The sequence below is a fragment of the Oncorhynchus masou genome, chromosome 27 (genome assembly GCF_036934945.1).
Source record: "Oncorhynchus masou masou isolate Uvic2021 chromosome 27, UVic_Omas_1.1, whole genome shotgun sequence".
Classification (NCBI taxonomy): Eukaryota; Metazoa; Chordata; class Actinopteri; order Salmoniformes; family Salmonidae; genus Oncorhynchus; species Oncorhynchus masou.
Window position 1 is genome coordinate 36,817,920 of NC_088238.1, and position 21,089 is coordinate 36,839,008.

At 44.8% G+C, this 21,089-nt stretch overlaps 1 protein-coding gene across 3 annotated transcripts in view; it reads right to left on the reverse strand.

Annotated features, from left to right (window-relative positions):
* The window catches only part of LOC135516080 (1-phosphatidylinositol 4,5-bisphosphate phosphodiesterase beta-3-like), a 113,674-nt gene that overhangs the window by 66,745 nt on the left and 25,840 nt on the right, over positions 1-21,089 (reverse strand). For all 3 annotated transcript variants that reach the window (XM_064940095.1, XM_064940094.1, XM_064940096.1), the window contains exon 2: positions 19,778-19,864. In XM_064940095.1, coding sequence (XP_064796167.1) covers positions 19,778-19,864 — 87 coding nt within the window. The remainder of the gene's footprint in view (positions 1-19,777; positions 19,865-21,089) is intronic.

A 21,089-nucleotide genomic window follows, 5' to 3' on the forward strand; every position in this document is an offset into this window, starting at 1 on the left:
AAAGCATCCTTCACTCATGCTGTCAAACATACCCTTGTAAAACTGACCATCCTACCAATCCTCGACTTCGGCGATGTCATTTACAAAATAGCCTCCAATGCCCTACTCAACAAATTGGATGCAGTCTATCACAGTGCCATCCGTTTTGTCACCAAAGCCCCATATACTACATACCATTGCGACCTGTACGCTCTCGTTGGCTGGCCCTCGCTTCATACTCGTCGCCAAACCCACTGGCTCCAGGTCATCTACAAGACCCTGCTAGGTAAAGTCCCCCCTTATCTCAGCTCGCTGGTCACCATAGCGTCACCCACCTGTAGCACGCGCTCCAGCAGGTATTTCTCTCTGGTCACCCCCAAAACCAATTCTTTCTTTGGCTGCCTCTCCTTCCAGTTCTCTGCTGCCAATGACTGGAACGGACTACAAAAATCTCTAAAACTGGAAACACTTATCTTCCTCACTAGCTTTAAGCACCAGCTGTCAGAGCAGCTCACAGATTACTGCACATGGCACATCTATAATTTTGCCCAAACAACTACCTCTTTCCCTACTGTATTTATTTTATTTATTTATTTTGCTCATTTGCACCCCATTATTTTTATTTCTACTTTGCACATTCTTCCACTGCAAATCTACCATTCCAGTGTTTTACTTGCTATATTGTATTTACTTTGCCACCATGGCCTTTTTTTGCCTTTACCTCCCTTATCTCACCTCATTTGCTCACATCGTATATAGACTTGTCTCTACTGTATTATTGACTGCATGTTTGTTTTACTCCATGTGTAACTCTGTGTTGTTGTATGTATCGAACTGCTTTGCTTTATCTTGGCCAGGTCGCAATTGTAAATGAGAACTTGTTCTCAACTTGCCTAACTGGTTAAATAAAGGTGAAATAAATAAATAAATAAAAAATGAGGTGGGAAGGAAAAAACATCGACACACAATACCCTATAATGACAAAGCAAAACAAGCGATTACAGCCTCAAGTCTTCTTGGGTATAACGCTACAAGCTTGGCATACCTGTATTTGGGGACTTTCTCCCATTTTTCTCTGCAGATCCTTTCAAGCTATGTCAGGTTGGATGGGGAGCTTTGCTTCAAAGCTATTTTGAAGTATCTCCAGACATGTTCGATTGGGTTCAATTCCGGGTTCTGGCTAGGACACTCAAGGACATTCAGAGACTTATCCCGAAGCCACTCATGTGTTGTCTTGGCTGTGGGCTTAGGGTCGTTGTCCTGATGATAAGTGAACCTTTGTCCCAGTCTGAGGTCCTGAGCGCTATGAAGCAGGTTTTTATCAAGGATCTCTCTGTACTTTGCTCCATTCATCTTTCCCCTCATCCTGACTAGTGTACCAGTCCCTGCAGCTGAAAAACATCCCCACAGCATGATGCTGCCACCACCATGATGCTGCCACCACCATGATTCACCGTAGGGATGGTGCCAGGTTTCCTCCAGACACTTGGCATTTAGGCCAAAGAGTTCAATCTTGGTTTTATCAGACCAGAGAATCTTGTTTCTCATGTGTTACAACACAGAGGCGGATGCAAGATGCAAGCAACGATGGTTTTAATGAATGTAGTTCACAGCAGCAACATGACAAACAGACTGTACTCAGAAGGAATCCGACCCAGGAACTCGGGCGCATCTTCCGATCATAACGTGCTGAGAAAACCAGGGGAGTGTGTCCGGATGAGTAGGAAGGAGCACAGCAGAGAATCCACACAAGAGAAGAGCACGGACACACGACACAACCTCAGAGAAGAAACAACGATCTGACAACAAGAAACACTGGTAACAGAACATATAAAGGGAAGATAAGTGGTTCCAGCTGGCGCAGACAATCAGGCCGAGATTGGGAAACCACGCCCACACAAACACTGGAGAGAGAGAGAGACGGAGGCAGTGGATTCATGAACCGTGACAATACCCCCCCCCTAGGAACGCCTCTTGGCGTTCCCAGGCGAATTTACCTGTCGATTGAAATCATCGATAAGGGAGTGATCCAGAATGTCCCTAGCAGGTACCCAACTTCTCTCCTCCGGGCCGTAACCCTCCCAGTCCACCAGGTACTGGAATCCGCGTCCCCTCCTTCTAGAGTCCAAAATACGATTGACAGAAAAGGTGGTTTCCCCATCAACAAGTCGTGGCGGCGGGGGAACCGGGACCGGCGGGTTAATGCGTGCCTGAAACACAGGTTTTATTTTAGACACATGAAAGGTAGGATGAATTCTCCTATACGCCGGAGGAAGCTTGAGCCGGACCGCCACCGGACTAATGATCCTGGTGACTCTGAACGGGCCGATAAATTTTGGGGCAAGCTTGTTCGAAACGGATCGGAGTGGAATGTTCTTAGTAGAAAGCCACACTCTTTGGCCAACGACGTATACCGGAGGCTTCGACCGGTGGCGATCGGCCTTAGCCTTGGTGCGCGCCCCACCCGGAGAAGAGTCTCACGGGCTCTGCTCCATGCGTGACGGCACCTCTGGATGAAAGCGTGAGCGGAGGGAACAGTGACCTCGGACTCCGTACTGGGAAAGATAGGTGGCTGGTAACCTAAACTACACTCAAACGGAGAGAGACCCGTGGCTGCCACTGGCAACGAATTGTGAGCGTACTCAACCATAGAGAGTTGTTGACTCCAGGAAGAGGGATTCTTAGAAACCAAACATCGCAACACTCTCTCCAAATCTTGGTTGGCCCTTTCCGTTTGACCGTTGCTCTGGGGATGAAACCCTGAAGACAGGCTGACACTCGCTCCCAGTAACCTACAAAACTCTTGCCAAAACTTGGACACAAATTGGGGCCCCGGTCAGAAACTACGTCCATCGGCAGGCCATGTAAGCGAAAGACGTGATCCACGACAGTTACCGCTGTCTCCTTGGCAGATGGTAATTTAGGCAAGGGAATAAAATGAGCCGCCTTCGAGAACCGGTCCACCACGGTCAAAACAACCGTCTTGCCCTGGGAGGGCGGGAGGCCGGTAACAAAATCTAGCGCGATGTGGGACCAGGGTCTCGAAGGGACCGACAGCGGTTGGAGTAACCCATCTGGGGGTCGATTAGAAGTCTTCCCAGTGGCACAAACCGAGCAGGCCAAGACAAAACTGTGAATGTCACGAGCCATCAGTGGCCACCAAAAGCGTTGCTTAACCAAAAAGCTAGTGCGGCTGACTCCTGGATGACACGCTACGTTGGAGCAGTGCCCCCACCGAATAACATCGGACCGACACCCCTCCGGCACAAACAACCGATTAGGCGGGCAACCGGGCGGAGGCGTGACCCCCTCTAAGGCCGTTTTGACCCTCGATTCAACCTCCCATGTGAGTGTGGAGACCACTAGGGTCCCGGGTAGGATGCACTCGGGAGTGGATGGGCGTTCGGAATGGTCAAAAATGCGAGAAAGGGAATCGGGTTTGACATTCTTGGAACCCGGGCGATACGAGAGAGAGAAGTCAAAACGTCCGAAAAAGAGTGCCCACCGCGCCTGCCTGGAGTTGAGTCGCTTGGCGGTTCTGATATACTCCAAATTCTTGTGATCGGTCCAAACTATAAAAGGTACCCCCGAACCCTCTAACCAATGGCGCCACTCCTCCAGTGCTAACTTCACTGCCAACAACTCTCTGTTGCCAATGTCGTAGTTGCGTTCCGCAGGTGATAACCGATGGGAAAGGAACGCGCAAGGGTGCATCTTGTTGTCAGAAGAGGAACGTTGGGAAAGTACCGCACCTACCCCCACCTCTGAAGCGTCCACCTCCACCACGAACTGACGCGAGGGATCGGGAGCTATGAGGATAGGAGCCGAAACAAAGCGGCTCTTGAGTTTGGCGAATGCAGCCTCGGCTGTATCGGACCACCTGAACGTCACTCTGGGAGAGGTTAAGGCGGTAAGAGGAGCGACTATCTGGCTAAAGTTGCGAACGAAACGCCGGTAGAAATTGGCGAATCCCAGAAACCTCTGTAGGGCCTTACGGGAATCTGGGCTTGGCCAATCCACCACAGCCTTAACCTTGTCGGGATCCATGCGAATACCTTCAGTCGAGACGATGTAACCTAGGAATGGAACGGATTGTGCATGAAAAATGCATTTCTCCGCCTTGACAAAAAGTCCATTCTCCAACAACCTCTGAAGCACTCGTCTGACGTGTTGAGCGTGTTCCTGGAGAGAAGAAGAAAAAATCAGTATGTCATCCAGGTAAACATATATGAACTGATCAATCATATCTCTCAGCACGTCATTGACGAGTGCCTGGAAAACCGCTGGGGAGTTGGATAGCCCAAAAGGCATGACCAAATATTCGAAGTGCCCTCTGGGGGTGTTAAACGCGGTCTTCCATTCGTCCCCCTCCCTTATGCGAACCAAATGATATGCATTACGTAAATCCAACTTAGTGAACACGGATGCTCCCTGTAACCTTTCAAAGGCGGAGGACATCAACGGTAAGGGATAGGTATTCTTCACTGTGATGTTATTCAACCCACGGTAATCAATGCAAGGACGCAGAGATCCGTCCTTCTTCCCCACAAAGAAGAACCCCGCCCCCGCTGGAGAAGAGGAAGGACGAATGAATTTAGATGCCAGAGAACCAGAGATGTATCTCTCCATAGCCTCCCTCTCAGGAACAGAAAGTGAATATAACTTGCCTTTAGGCGGAGACTCACCTGGCAATAATTCTATTGCACAGTCATAGGGACGATGCGGAGGAAGGGAAGCAGCACGGGACTTACTGAACACCTCCTTCAGGTCGAGGTATTCAACGGGCACGTTAGACAAATCCACTGCCTCCTCTAGAAACACAGAATCAGACACAGACGAACAAGCAGACACTAAACAGGACTCAAGACACTTGTTACTCCACATAGATATAGAGTTATGACCCCAGTCAACTCTGGGGTTGTGTTGGGTGAGCCAAGGGTGGCCGAGAACTAATGGTGCAAGGGGTGAGTCCATGAGTAGGAATGATAGTGTCTCAGTGTGATTGCCAGAAGTGATGAGTGTGATAGGTTCAGTGGTGTGAGAAATGTTGGGGAGTTCTTGACCATTGAGAGCGTTGACGGATATCTTGTGCGTGAGTGAGGTGATAGGGATCTGGAGTTTGTGAGCGAGCTTGAAGTCCATGAAGTTACCCTCTGCTCCTGAGTCCAGTAAGGCTTGGGTGTCGTGCGTGTGGGTGGTCCATCTTAGTCTTACCGGGAGGAGAGTAGATGATGAGGTCTTCTCTGTGGTGACACCACCCGATAGTAGCCTCATGTTTACTACCGGGCCTGATCTTTTACCGGGCAGGAGTGGATAAAGTGGCCCGCTCTACCACAGTAGAGACAGAGTCCTTGGGATCTCCGCCTCTCCCTCTCTTCCCGGAGAGGCGAGCTCTCCCCAGCTGCATGGGTTCGTGAGCGGAAGCTGAACTGGCCGTGTTCCCGACGCTGGCATGCCAGCCCTCCGTGTCGTTATACGGTCTGTTAGGGCATGCTCGGCGGCCAATACGACTCAGACGAGCGTCGACCCTCAGGGCTAGTTCCACTAGTCCATTTAAACTCCTGGGAAGGTCCAGAACATAAATCTCCTTCTGGATCCGGTCCTCCAGCCCATGCAGGAACATGTCCCACTGCGCCTCCTCGTTCCACTGACACTCAGCAGCCAGAGTGCGGAATTGGATGGAGTATTCCGATACTGAATGGTCTCCTTGGCGAAGGTCAGCGAGTAGTCTGGCCGTCTCCCTACCCGCCACGGCCCGATCGAAGACCCTTCTCATCTCCTCGGAGAGTGTCTGGAAAGAGGTGCAGCATGGGTCCTGGTTCGCCCACACCGCCGTTCCCCAGAGAGACGCTTTGCCTGATAGCAGTGTGAGTACGAATGCTACCTTAGACTGTTCACGGTTGAAGGTCCGTGGCTGCAACGAGAAATGCATGGAACATCTCGTAAGAAAGGCTCTGCAATAGTCAGGATCACCTGAATAACCCTCTGGTGTCGGTAGCCGTGGCTCTAGCTGGGAATCCGGCTCTGGCGGGGCGGGTTGAACTGCCGGTGTAGGTGTCGCAGCGGAACCCCTCAGATGTTGCAATTGTTGGGTCAGCTGGGATACCTGCGTCGAAAGGGCTTGTACTGCCCGACCTGTGCTGGAGATGTTCTCCTCTTGTTGATCCATTCTCGTGATACTGCGGGAAAGGAATTCGGTCAGACTCGTTGAACTCGCTGCATCCATGGTCTGGTCAGATCGTTCTGTTACAACACAGAGGCGGATGCAAGATGCAAGCAACGATGGTTTTAATGAATGTAGTTCACAGCAGCAACATGACAAACAGACTGTACTCAGAAGGAATCCGACCCAGGAACTCGGGCGCATCTTCCGATCATAACGTGCTGAGAAAACCAGGGAGTGTGTCCGGATGAGTAGGAAGGAGCACAGCAGAGAATCCACACAAGAGAAGAGCACGGACACACGACACAACCTCAGAGAAGAAACAACGATCTGACAACAAGAAACACTGGTAACAGAACATATAAAGGGAAGATAAGTGGTTCCAGCTGGCGCAGACAATCAGGCCGAGATTGGGAAACCACGCCCACACAAACACTGGAGAGAGAGAGAGAGAGAGAGAGAGACGGAGGCAGTGGATTCATGAACCGTGACATCATGGTGTGAGTGTCCTTTGGGTGCCTTTTGGCAAACTCCAATTGGGCTGTCATGTGCTTTTTACTAAGGAGTGGCATCCGTCTGGCCACTCTACCATAAAGGCCTGATTGGTAGAGTGCTGCAGAGATGGTTGTCTTTCTGGAAGGTTCTCCCATTTACACAAAGGAACTCTAGAGCTCTGACAGTCACCATCGGGTTCTTGGTCACCTCCCTGACCAAGACCCTGTTCCCTTGATTGCTCAGTTTGGCCGGGTGGCCAGATCTAGGAAGAGTCTTAGTGGTTCCAAACTTCTTCAATTTAAGAACCAAATTTCAATTAAATGTATTTATAAAGCCCTTCTAACATCAGCTGAAGTCACAAAGTGCTGTACAGAAACCCAGCCTAAAACCCCAAACAGCAAGCAATGCAGGTGTAGAAGCACGGAATGAAGGAGACCAGTGTGTTCTTGGGACCTTCTATGCTGCAGAAATTGTTGGTACCTTTCCCCAGATCGGTGTCTCGAAACAATCCTATCTCAGCGCTCTACAGACAATTCCTTTGACCTCATGGCTTGGTGTTTGCTCTGACATACCTGTCTATATAAGGTCCCACAGTTGACAGTGTGTGTGCCTTTCAAAATCATGTCCAATCAATTGCAATTACCACCGGTGGACTCCAATCGTTGTAGAAACCTCAATGAAGATCAATGGAAACAGGTTGCATCGGTGCTCAATATCGAATCTCATAGCAAAGGATCTGAATACGTAGGTAAATAAGTGATGTTTTTTATTTTTAATATATTTGCAAACATTTCTAAAAACCTGTTTTCGCTTTGTCATTATGGGGTATTGTGCGCAGATTCATGAGGAATTGTTGTAATTTAATACATTTTAGAATAAGGCTGTAACAAAATGTGGGAAAAGTCAAGGGGTCTGAATACCTACCGAATGCACCACACACACACACACACGGTCAAAAGTTTTAGAAAACCTACCTAGGGTTTTTATTTTTACTATTTTCTACATTGTAGAATAATAGTGAAGACATCAGAGCTATGATAATAACATATATGGAATCATGTAGTAACCAAAAAAAGTGTCAAACAAAACTAAATATATTTTAGATTCGAGATTCTTCAAATAGCCACTTTGCTAAGATTGTGCAAAGCTGTCATCAAGGCAATCTCTCAACCAGCTGCATAAGGTAGTCACCTGGAATGCATTTCAATTAACAGGTGTGTGTCACGATCGTCGTATGAAGGGGACCAAAATGCAGCGTGGTATGTGTTCATGATGATATTTTAATAAAAGAAAGCACTGAACACTGAATACAAAAACAATAAACGAATAACAACCGTGAAGCTATAGTAACTGTGCTGACACAAGCAACTAACATAGACAATCACCCACAACCCACAATGACAGGCTACCTAAATATGGTTCCCAATCAGAGACAATGACTAACACCTGCCTCTGATTGAGAACCATATCAGGCCAAACACAGAAACCGACAAACTAGACATCCAACATAGAATGCCCACTCCGATCACACCCTGACCAAACCAAACATACAAAGCAAACTATGGTCAGGGCGTTAAAAATTCCACAAATTATCACATTTCAGGCAAGACCCAGATGCAGACAGTGTCAAAGTAACCAAAGTGTATTAAGAATACAGGGGCAGGCAAAACGACAGATCAGGCAGAGCTCAGTAATCCAGATAGGGTTCAAAAGGTACAGAACAGCAGGCAGTTTCAGGATCAGAGCAGACAGGGGTCAATAATCCAGTGTTGTGTGGCAAGGGTACAGAACGGCAGGCAGGCTCAGGGTCAGAACAGGCAGAAAGGTCAAAACCGGGAAAAACCAGGAACGAGAACAGCCGGGAGCAAAGGGAAAACCGCTGGTAGGTTTTACGAAACAAAACAAACTGGCATCACACAAACAAGAGAACACAGGTAAAAATACACTGGAGATAATGGGGAAGATTGGTGACACCTGGAGGGGGGTGGAGACAAGCACAAAGACAGGTGAAACAGATCAGGGTGTGACAATTTCTTTCCTTCTTAATGCATTTGATCCAGAAGATACAGAAGATAGACCTATTTGGTAAAAGACCAAATCTATAGTATGGAAAAGAACAGCTCAATTAAGCAAACAGAAAACGACAGTCCATCATTACTTTAAGACATGAAGGTCAGTCAATACGAAAAAAAAGAACTGTGTGTGCAGTCGCAAAACACATCAAGCGATATGATGAAACTGGTTCTCATGAGGACCCCCACAGAAATGGAAGACCCAGAGTTAGCTCTGCTGCAGAGGATAAGTCATTAGAGAACCAGCCTCAGAAATTGCAGGTTCACAGAGTTCAAGTAACACATCTCAACATCAACTTTTCAGAGGAGACTGTAAATCAGGCCTTCGTGGCAAATAAACCACTACTAAAAATGACACCAATAAGAATAAGAGACTTGCTTGGACTAAGAAACATGAGCAATGGACATTAGACCGGTGGAAATGTGTCCTTTGGTCTGGAGTCCAAATTGGACATTTTTGGTTCTAAACGCTGTGTCTTTGAGAGACGTGGTGTGGGTGAATGGATGATCTCTGCATGTGTATTTCCCACCGTAAAGCATGGAGGTGGTGGTGTTATGGTGTGGGGGTGCTTTGCTGGTGACACTGATTTATTTAGAATTCAAGGCACACTTAACCAGCATGGCTACCACAGCATTCTGCAGTGAGACGCCATCCCATCTGGGTTGTGCTTAGTGGGACTATAATTTGTTTTTCAACAGGACAATGACCTAACACACCTCCAGGCTGTGTAGTAAGGGATATTTTACCAAGAAGGTGAGTGATGGAATGCTGCATCAGATGACCTGGCCTCCACAATCACCCGACCTCAACCCAATTGAGATATTTTGGAATGAGTCGCAACGCAGAGTGAAGGAAAAAGCAACCAACAAGTGCTCAGCATATGTGGAAACTCCTTCAAGACTGTTGGAAAAGCATTTCAGGTGAAGCTGGTTGAGAGAATGCCAAGAGTGTGCAAAGCTGTCATCAAGGCAAAGGGTGGCTATTTGAATAATCTCTCAAATGAAATATATTTTATTATAAAATTATAACACTTTTTTGGTTACTACATGATTCCATAAGTGTTATTTTAATGGCATTTAGAGGTGGAAGAAGGATCGGACCAAAGCGCAGCGTGGTATGTGTTCGTGATGAAATTTAATTGAAACGAACTGAACACTGAAATACAAAACAATAAACGATGTGAACAAAATGAAAACCGAAACAGTACCATGTGGATCAAAAACTCACACGGAAACAAACACCCACAAACCAAAAGTGAAACCCAGGCTACCTAAGTATGATTTTCAATCAGAGACAACTAACGACACATGCCTCTGATTGAGAACCATACCAGGCACACAAAAACCAACATAGAAAAACAAACAGACTGCCCACCCCAACTCACGCCCTGACCATACTAAAACAAAGAATGCAAAGGTGGGGATTCTGGCCGCAAAACCTGAACCTATAGGGGAGGGTCTGGGTGGGCGTCTGTCCGCGGTGGCGGCTCTGGAGCGGGACGTGGACCTCACACTTCACGACAGTTTTTGTCCGCCTCCTCAACCGCCCCCGTGGACTCTTACGAGCGGCGACCTCCGGACAGGCGGGAGACTCTGGCAGCTCAGGACAGACGGGAGGTTCTGGCGGCGCTGGACAGGCGGGAGCACCTGTAGGGAGAAGACAGAGAGACAGCCTGGTGCGGGGGGCTGCCACCGGAGGGCTGGTGCGTGGAAGTAGCACCGGATAGACCAGACAGTGCAGGTGCACTGGAGCTCTTGAGCACCGAGCCTGCCCAACCTTACCTGGTTGAATGCTCCCCGTAGCCAGGCCAGTGCGGCGAGGTGTAATAACCCGCACTGGGCTGTGCTGGCGAACCGGAGACACCATGCGTAAGGCTGGTGCCATGAACGCCGGCCCGAGGAGACGCACTGGAGACCAGATGAGTAGAGCCGGCTTCATAGCACCTGGCTCGATGCCCACTCTAGCCCGGCCGATACGAGGAGCTGGAATGTACCGCACCGGGCTATGCATACGCACCGGGGACACCGTGCGCTCCACCTGATAACACGGTGTCTGCCTGGTCCCTCTCGCTCTCCGGTAAGCACGGGGAGTTGGCACAGGTCTCCTACCTGCCTCAGCCACACTCCCCGTGTGCCTTTTTTTGGGACTGCCTATCGGGCTTCCTTGCCAGCCGTGTTCCCTCGTATCGCTGGCTCCTCTCTCCGACTGCCTTGCTCTCCTAGCTGCCTCCACCTGTTCCCATGGGAGGCGATCACTTCCAGCCAGGATCTCCTCCTATGTGTAGCAACCCTTGCCGTCCAAAACGTCCTCCCATGTCCAGGAGTCCCGACATCGCTGCTGCTGCTGCCCATTACCACGCTGCTTGGTCCTTTTGTGGTGGGTGTTTCTGTAACGGCATTCAGAGGTGGAAGGAGGATGGGACCAAAGCGCAGCGTGGTAAGTGTTCATGATGAATAAAATAACAGAACTATGGTCAGAATGTGACAGTTATTTCATAGTGTTGATGTCTTCACTATTATTCTACAATGTAGAAAATAGTTAAAAAAATAAAAACCCTTGAGTAGGTGTTCTAAAACTTGACTGGTAGTGATATACAGTATATACACAAATATATACATAAATATATACACAGAACAAAAATATTAATGCAACACCCAACAATTTCAAATATTTTACTGAGTTACAGTTCATAGAAGGAAATCGGTTAATTGAAATAAATTCATTAGGCCCAGAAAATCAGAATTCGTTTTTCCCTACAAAAGGGCTTCAGTACAGACAGAAAATACTCCTCAGCCTCAGATGATCCCGCAGGTGAAGAAGCCAGATGTGGAGGTCCTGGGCTGGCATGGTTACACATGATCTGTGGGTGTGAGGCCGGTTGGATGTACTGTCAAATTCTATAAAAATTAAGTTGGAGGCGGCTTATGGTAGTTAAAATAAAACAAAATGATCAGGCAACAGCTCTGTTGGACATTCTTGCATTTAAGCACACTCCCTCAAAACTGGAGGCATATGTGGCATTATGTCGTGTGCAAATTTAGAGTGGCCTTTTATTGTCAACAGCACAAGCTGCACATGTGTAATGATCATGCTGTTTAACATTGATAGGCGTCACGCTAGCGGGACAACTTCCAGTGAAGCTGGAGGGCGCGCAATTCAAATAAATAACCATACAAATTATGGATATTAAACATTTTGGTACATACAAGTGTCTTATATCGGTTGAAAGCTTAACTTCTTGTTAATCTAACTGCACTTTCTGATTTACAGTAGCTAATAGAGCAAAATCATTGTGAAATTGTTAGGTTAGATTACTCGTTGGTTACTACTGCATTGTCGGAACTAGAAGCACAAGCATTTTGCTACACACGCATTAACATCTGCTAACCATGTGAATGTGACAAATAACATTTGATTTGATGAAAAAAAAGGAATTGCATCCTGAGAGCTAGTATTCAGCATGCCCCTATACTTTCCATTGTAAGACCATGGTATCTCAACAAAGAAAAATCAGGTTATTTTCTCTTTGGATTTTCTCCTATTGTGTTATAGTCTACTACATTATTTTAATATTTCCACAAACTTCAAAGTGTTTTCTTTCCAATGGAAGCAATTATATGCTTATCCTGGCTTCAGTTTACTTTCGGCACGTCAGTCAGGCGGAAAATTGAGAAAAAAGGGGCCTAGCCCTAAGGAGTTATTAATCAGCTTCTTGATATGGCACACCCGTCAGGTGGATGGATTATATTGGCAAAGGAGAAATGCTCATTAACAGGAATGTAAACAAATGTGTGCACAAAATTTGAGAGAAATAAGCTTTTTGTGCATATGAATCATTTCTGGGATCTTTTATTTCAACTTTTGAAACATGGTACTAACACTTTACATTGATATTTTTGTTCAGTATACACACGCATACACACACAAAACATTAGGAACACCTTCCTAATATTGAGTTGCACCTCCCATAATTGTAATTGTTGCATTAGCTACCTGCTAATTCACCGTAATTTCACGAATCTACAGCCATAAACATACTGTTGTCCTGCATATCTAATGTGCTTCCTTGTGTCTATCATCAGAATAAACACCAATCAACTGGGATCGCTGGCTGGACAGTCCTTTCTTTAAAAATACAATGCAAGAGAGTTACGAAGTACGATCACATCTGTTACATGTGTCCTACCCACAATGCCTGTGTAAACCGTGGTAACATCCAACCTTTCATACGCAGACAAAGATCCCACTAATTTGCCATGCCTACTTCCATTTACCCGGAGTAAAGAACATGCCAAAATTAAAGCCACCTGAAGACTTAGTCATGATTCTTGCATTTTCAGACCCTGTAATGAAAATATTTTACATTGGTCTCTGCTTTTTTCGCAGGTATATTCATGAAGACTTTCATCATTTAACATCTTAATTTGTAATGCAAACAGCTCCTATGGTTTAACACCCCCCACAAATGTGCCAGTTACACATGAATATAAAAGGGACATGCCTGCAAGAAAGTGGTAAATAAGGGACTGTTTTAAAGGGACTCAAACATTGCATTATTATTTTTTACAGGTAATATACCATATCTTCTGTCTGAAATTGGTGAGAGAGAGAGAGAGAGAGAGAGAGAGAGAGAGAGAGAGAGAGAGAGAGAGAGAGAGAGAGAGAGAGAGAGAGAGAGAGAGAGAGAGAGAGAGAGAGAGAGAGAGAGAGCGCAACAGAGAGCAAGAGAGAGAGCAAGAGAACAGGTGTGCACAAGAGAGACCGAGGGGGAATAAAGAGACAAACACCCCACGCCAACCTCTGAGGAAAAAGGGAGATTGAGGGGAGGAAAAATGGAGGAAGAAAATAACAAAAGAAGAGACCTAATTTTCTCTTCTATAGAAACACCTAACTCAACCTATACCTCAAAGAGGCTATTCTCACTGACGAACATTTAAGGAGAGACAGCGTGACGAGATGACAATTTACAGAATATGTATATAAACTTTTCAATTTACATTACATCCTTGCCTTACCTTTAATTGTGGCTGGCAATGTGACATTCTTGCTCTGCAGCTCCAAATTTACCATATCACAGTAGCCCCTGACTAGCCAGTAAGCTTGCAAAAAATTCAGCAATGTGAGCATCTTTCCCTCTAAAACATATTAGCTTGCAACAATCTTGAATAATGCAACCAGACCATATTACACTCTTGAATAATGCAACAATTCACATTAGAGGTCGACCGATTAATCGGAATGGCCGATTAATTAGGGACGATTTCAAGTTGAGTATTTTTGGGCGCTGATTTGACGATTTTTTTTTAAATATATATTTTTTTATATACCTTTATTTAACTAGGCAAGTCAGTTGAGAACACATTCTTATTTTCAATGACGGCCAAGGAACGGTGGATTAACTGCCTTGTTCAGGGGCAGAACGACAGATGTTCACCTTGTCAGCTCGGGGGATCCAATCTTGCAACCTTACAGTTAACTAGTCCAACGCAATAACGACCTGCCTCTCTCTCGTTGCACTCCACAAGGAGACTGCCTGTTACGCGAATGCAGTAAGCCAAGGTAAGTTGCAAGCTAGCATTAAACTTATCTTATAAAAAACAATCATAATCACTAGTTAACTACACATCGTTGATGATATTACTAGATATTATCTAGCGTGTCCTGCGTTGCATATAATCTGACTGAGCATACAAGCATCTAAGTATCTGACTGAGCGGTGGTAGGCAGAAGCAGGCACGTAAACATTCATTCAAACAGCACTTTAGTGCGTTTTGACAGCATCTCTTCGTTGTGCGTCAAGCATTGAGCTGTTTATGACTTCAAGCTTATCAACTCCAGAGATGAGGCTCATGTAACCAAAGTGAAATGGCTAGCTAGTTAGCGCACGCTAATTGTCGTTGTGTTGCTGGTTCGAGCCCAGGGAGGAGCGAGGAGAGGGACGGAAGCTATACTGTTACACTGGCAATAATTGTTTATTTTAATCGTTCGTAGATGCATAAGCTAGCTAAATGTAGCTTGCAAGACAATAACACATCTCACGTTAGCATTTCAAACATCAACGTTTTCCCCCTCTCATAGGAATATAAAAGTACAGTTTTAGCATATTAAAGTTACCTTAGAACAAACCTAGCTTCATTTGATCAAAATCCTGAAAGTCATTATGAGGTAAGCGCAAAATTTCAGAATGTAACAGGCTGGTCCTGCAATTTCAGGTGAAAACTCAATAAAACAAGTCTCAAATATATTGAAAATGTCTATACATTTCAGCTGTTTCAAAAAAATTGCTCTGCTGTTAGTATTTTTACTGTATCAATGTTGGGCTCAACTAAACAAAACATTTTTCACTGCCCTGCTAAGAGTGGGGCAACTGTCAGGTGAGTGTCATGGAAGACCTCCAGAGGTAGTGTTAGAGATGTGCGAAAAACGCAAGTTTACATTACAGTAATGTCTCTCAAATCAATACCTCACGAGAATATCTCAAAATTCTCCTTAATTCTTGTCAATGAGAATAGACCCTAAAATAAGAAAGAGATTGATAGAGGGATAGAAGAAGAATAGAGGGTGGAGGAGTTTTTCAATAACAAGAAAAGAGGAAGGGAGGGAGGAGAGATGGAGAGAAGTCAGAGGAAAGGTGACTTACTGGGACGATATTGACTGGAGGAGTAAAAAGAAGAAAGGGGAGAGGGAAGAGAGGGTGAGAGATTAAACAATAGTTGGGAGAAGTGAAGTGTAATTTGACCTTCCTGTACTTCTGGTCATGGTTATTGTAGAGACATATGTAAAACTCAGATTATTATTGGATGTAGCAATTATAGCCATGTCATCTAGATATAATAGTAGATTAATTCATTAATAAAAAAAATAATGAATTTTAATAATAGCATATTCCACTCATAGCTTCACAGTTCTATCCTCATAAGTCCTTTAAGACTGACATCGTCCCAAACGGCACTCTATTCCCTATAAAGTGCAATAGTTTCAAAAGTAATGCAATATATAGGGATTAGTGTGCCATTTGGTACTCAGAGCCTTCATTTCCCTATGGGACCTGGTCAAAAGTAGTACACTAACTATGGAATAAGGTGCCATTTGGGATGCAGCCTCCATTTCTCCTTCCCTGGGGCATTCTAACCCTGTCACTAAACAGTGTCAACGACAGCCCTTGGGCTAGGGCTGGCCTAGTGTCCTACTATAGAACACACACACAGACACAGTAAACACAGATAGGGCTCACACGCGCAAATACACACACGCACCCCTAACTGCACAGTATTAACACGCCATTCCATAAATGCATTTAGAGTAAATACACAGCGGAAAAAGAGACAGACAGAGAGAGAGAGAGAGAGAGAGAGAGAGAGAGAGACAGACAGACAGACAGACAGACAGACAGACAGACAGACAGACAGACAGACAGACAGACAGACAGACAGAGGATGGGTAGAGGCAGAGATTGTGAGATGGAGCGCAACAAAAATGTGTGATGAAAAAGAGTGAAAAAGGCAAAGAAAGTGAGAACAAGGAGAGAGAGAGAAAGAAGGGTGGCAAGGAAACAGAGATAAATGGGGAGAAAGAGACAGAGATATTGATAGAGGGAGAGGGGGATGAGGGAAGTGTTTATTTAATTTGGGGCCTGAAATTTGATTCGATCCATGCCCTCATTCACATGACCAACTGACTTAGTTCCAAATGGTCCCCTTTATAGTGCACTACTTTACTGCACGGTTCTGGTGAAACGTAGTGCACTACACAGGGAATATGGTGCAATTTGGGATGCAACCCAACTGTCTGTACTAATGAGGTGAGGAGAGAAGGACAACAACATCAGGAATTGACAGAGTGGGTGTGTGTGTGGACGTGTTTAACTGTACTTTTGGGGCCCAGAAGTCCTCACAAGAATAGCAACAAACAAAAAATTTGACCAACTGGGAACATTTTGTTAGTCCCCACAAGGTCAAATACAATTTCTAGGGGGTTTAGGGTTAAGGTTAAAATTAGTGTTAGGGTTAGGAGCTATGGTTAGTTTTAGGGTTAGGAACTAGGGTTAGGGGCTAGGTTTAGGGTTAATGTTAGTGTTAGGGAAAATAGGATTTTGAATGGGACTGAATTGTGTGTCCCTGCAAGGTTAGTTGTACACAACTGTCTGTGTGTAAAAGAGAACGAGCGAGAGGACTCATGTTAGACAGAGAGGACCCACTAGGGTTGGGCGGTAAAACAGATTTTCATACCATCATACCGTTTCTGTACAACACCGGGGTATATGGTATTTGCAAATGTGCACACAAGGGGAGCTTTAAAAAAAAGTGTACCCATGGTACATGGTCTGATATACCACGGCTTTCAGCCAATCACCATTCAGGGCTCAAACCACCCAGTTGACATTTTTGAATTTGCATCTTAGATTTCTTATAGTTATAATGAACCTATAGTTAAGTTATAAGCAGTGGCCTAGCACCCCCACCCCCGGAAAAATGGTATTGCAAATCTGATGGTCGGAAGGGCTGTGACGGTAACTGAGTAATCATGTAACTAACAGTTATGGATGAAGACCGTCCTGAAAATAAAACAACCATCAAAGCCATTTTAAAAACGCCTACATTTATTTAAGGATTAAAAATGTAAAAACATTAACTTTATTTTCATGTAGATAAACTTTACCTAACAGCGGGAGTTGTTATTTAACTAGACAAGTCAGTTAAGAACAAATTCTTATCTTATTTCAAATTCTTATTTACAATGACGGCCAACCAAGAAGAAAATGGCCTCTTGCAGAGATGGGGATTAAAAAAAAGGTAGGACAAAACACATCATTACAAGAGAGACACTACATAAAGAGAGACCTAAGACAACACAGCATGGCAGCAACATGGTAGCAACACAACATGGTAGTAGCACAAACATGGTACAAACATTGTTTGGTACAGACAACAGCACAAAAGGCAAATAGGAAGAGTCTACAATACATCACACGAAGCAGCCACAAGTGTCAGTAAGAGTGTCCATGATTGAGTCTGAATGTAGAGATGGAGATATAACTGTCCAGTTGGAGTGTTTTTTGCAGCTCGTTCCAGTCGCTAGCTGTAGCGAACTGAAAAGATGTGTGGACTTTCTTTTATACAATGTTCTGGCTCTGAGGCCTATAATGCACTCATGTTGTGTCAAATGGACAATGCACCAATCCTCTCCAACCTGGCATTGTGTTATTTGATATGGAATCTTTTCTTAATTTATAGACTAACCATGCTGATCAAGCCCAGTCCTGGCCGATATGCTGCCCTAGGTGAGCCAAAAAAATTGCTGACCTCTTATCCCTGCAAAGTATAATGGAAGCCTACACTGTAGCCTACAGTGTCGGCCACAATGCACTTTTATGAATGCCCATATGGTAGCCTACGGTTTGTAAAACATGCCATTTACCATTAATCCCTATCACTTGATTACATGTCTGTTAATAGATATATTAAAGAAATTTACCGTTCTCATGTGGAAACATAGTTTTGGTTTATTTCATACCATAATTTTCTCACTGCATGTGAGCAATAAGTGTGTCTGGTTTCTCTGTTCTGTTAATGTTGATGGAGCACGGGGGCCTGGGCACGCATAGAAGTAGGCCTACCTAGCCTACTTCCCGCAAATGTAAAATGGAGGAAAGTGCCCAGCTGGGCTTCTCAGTAATTTTTTCTTCACCTCAAACAGTTAGTCAACGATGTCAATTTTTTTATTATAATAGTTCATTAAGGTATTGTAAAAGAAAATTCAACACTCTCCCCCTCTATAATCAGCGTTGCTGATAAATAGGCTATGGACATGTTGCGTGTATTTGTTTCTATTTGAATGATTGTCAACTTAATCGTCATACTATAGCATAGCTGTCCCCTTTATACATTCCTTGTCTATTCATTATCTTATAGCCTACTGATGATGATGATTTAATCTTGTAAAAGGCCTGTTTTCAGTAGTTTAGGCTACATTATTTATCTCATTATGACATCCTCTCTTTGAAGAAGAAATGTCAATGCCACCATAGCTGCAGGAAGTATGGGTGCTGGGAGTGCTGCAGCGCCCTTGGAAAATACATACATATTGATAAAAATACATTAAAAAATGTGGAAAAAAGTTTTCCACTAAAGTAGTGCACTGTTTTTACTAGTCCTGTATTAGCAGACCTAAATAGCCATCTGTAGCACGGGTACATTTTTTTGGTCTGTAGAACATCGTCCTGCAGCTATGAATGCCACTGCCATAAAATGACAAAAGCAGCAGAATGTGACGTTATGAGGATATTTCGGAAAAGTGGGAGACAACTCACCAGACTTCATTTTAATGGTTTTGTGCATCGAAATAGGATCTGTATTAAAACCAATTATAAACAGAAAAGCCAATAGACAAGGACAAGGTAGGCATAGGCCTATATCTTTATTTTGACTCTATTTATGTTCTGTCAATATGAAAAAGCAACAGATCCTCTCCAACCTGACATTTCTTAATTTGTTGATTTAAGTAATAACCTGAACAATCATAATGAAATGCCATGATAATAACGAAGTGGAATGGCTTGTTTCAATTGGGGGGTGGCGGGGGCCTGGGCACACATAGAAGTAGGCCTACCTAGCCTTCTATGCGTACCAGGTGCCCCCACCCCGCCACCTCCCAATTGACCTGGCCAATTACCATAACCTCAAATTCTAAGACTGCCACTGCCCTAACGGTCTCCATTTTGAAATACCCTGGTATACAGTATAAACAGTATATCGCCTAAGCCTAGGACCCACCATGTTAGGGAAGGTGGGAGATTTTTTGTTTAAGTTAAAGGAGGGAGGAGGTGGAAGAGGTAGAACAGGGGGATGATAAAGAAAAGATGAAGACAGTCATTACAAGAGAAAGGACTTCTCCTCTACTTGTAAGGTTATACATATAACATTTCAAAGTGCCAAATCTCAATTACATAGCCATGGGGACCAGGGCAAAAAAGTATGAAAAACATATGCAAGTCGCTTTGGATAAGAGTGTCTGCTATAAATGAGTGAGTAACTACTGTGTAAGAAAGAGAGAAAAGAATAGACTTACCATGTTGGCCCCACCAGTCCAGTAAAGGAAGAATCCATCTGGGTCTACCTTCAGAGTAATCAGGGTGGGGTGGCTGCTGTTGGGCTCCTACACACACACACACACACACAGGTTAATACACCGAGATATAAACACTGTGCAATGCACGTTTGACCAACATGTGACCAATCGAGGTTCGACTCTGGGTTTCCTGCATGCCACAAGACATTGTTAGCCTGCTGAGCTAAAGCATAGGCATTAGCTGGGGAGCTAATGCAAGTCTTCAGGTCTCAGACACGTCTCATACCTTCAGTCTTATGTCCAATGCTGGCTATGAGAGGGGTAAAGAGAGAGAAAAATATGTCAAAATGCTGTATTGTCAGACATTTTCTATTGTTTGTTGCATTGAACACTCCAGGGTGAAGTTTACCCTAGGTTCAGATCGAGGATCAGTTTCCCTCCCCCAATCCTAACCTTAACCATTAGTGGGGAAATGAAAGACTGACCCAACATCAGCCAGCATCTAGGGGCAACTTCGCCCTAAACCACATTAGGGTTGGGCGGTATCTAGGATTTCATACATTCATACCATTCCTGTACCATACCAGAGTATACGGTTATATTTATAAATGCTGCATACATTTTAAACTATTACTGAAAAGACTGCATGCACAAAAATGCTGTGCTTTGTCAATTTCGCACAGGTTTCTCGTTATATACTGAACAAAAACATAAAACGCAACATGTAAAGTGTTGATCCAATGTTTCATTACATGAAGTAAGAGATCCCAGAAATGTTCCATATGCCGATAAAGCTTATTTCTCTCAAATTGTGTGCACAAATTTGTTTACATCCCTGTTAGTGAGTCTCTCTTTTGGCAAGAAAATCCATCGAAATCCAGCCACTTTTCTGCAGTTTTGTCATACAACCGGTGGTGGGCCGTCAGGGCCAGCAAGGCCTTCTATGCTGGCCTAAACAGCATCAGAATATATATTTTTTTAAATATATTTTCCCACAAATTTGGCAGTACGTCTAACCGGCCTCACAAGCGCAGACCGTGTGTAACCACGCCAGCCCAGGGCATCCACATCCGGCGTCTACACCTGCGGGATAGTCTCAGACCAGCCACCCAGATAGCTGATGACACTGAGGAGTACTTCTGTCTGTAATAAAGCCCTTTGGTGGGGGAAAAACTAATTATGATTGGCTGGGCCTTGCTCCCCAATGGGTGGCCTGGCTCCCAAGTAGATGGGCCTGTGCCCTCTCAGGTCCACCCATGGCTGCGCCGCCTGCCCAAGTCATGTGAAATCCATAGATTCGAGCCTAATGAAT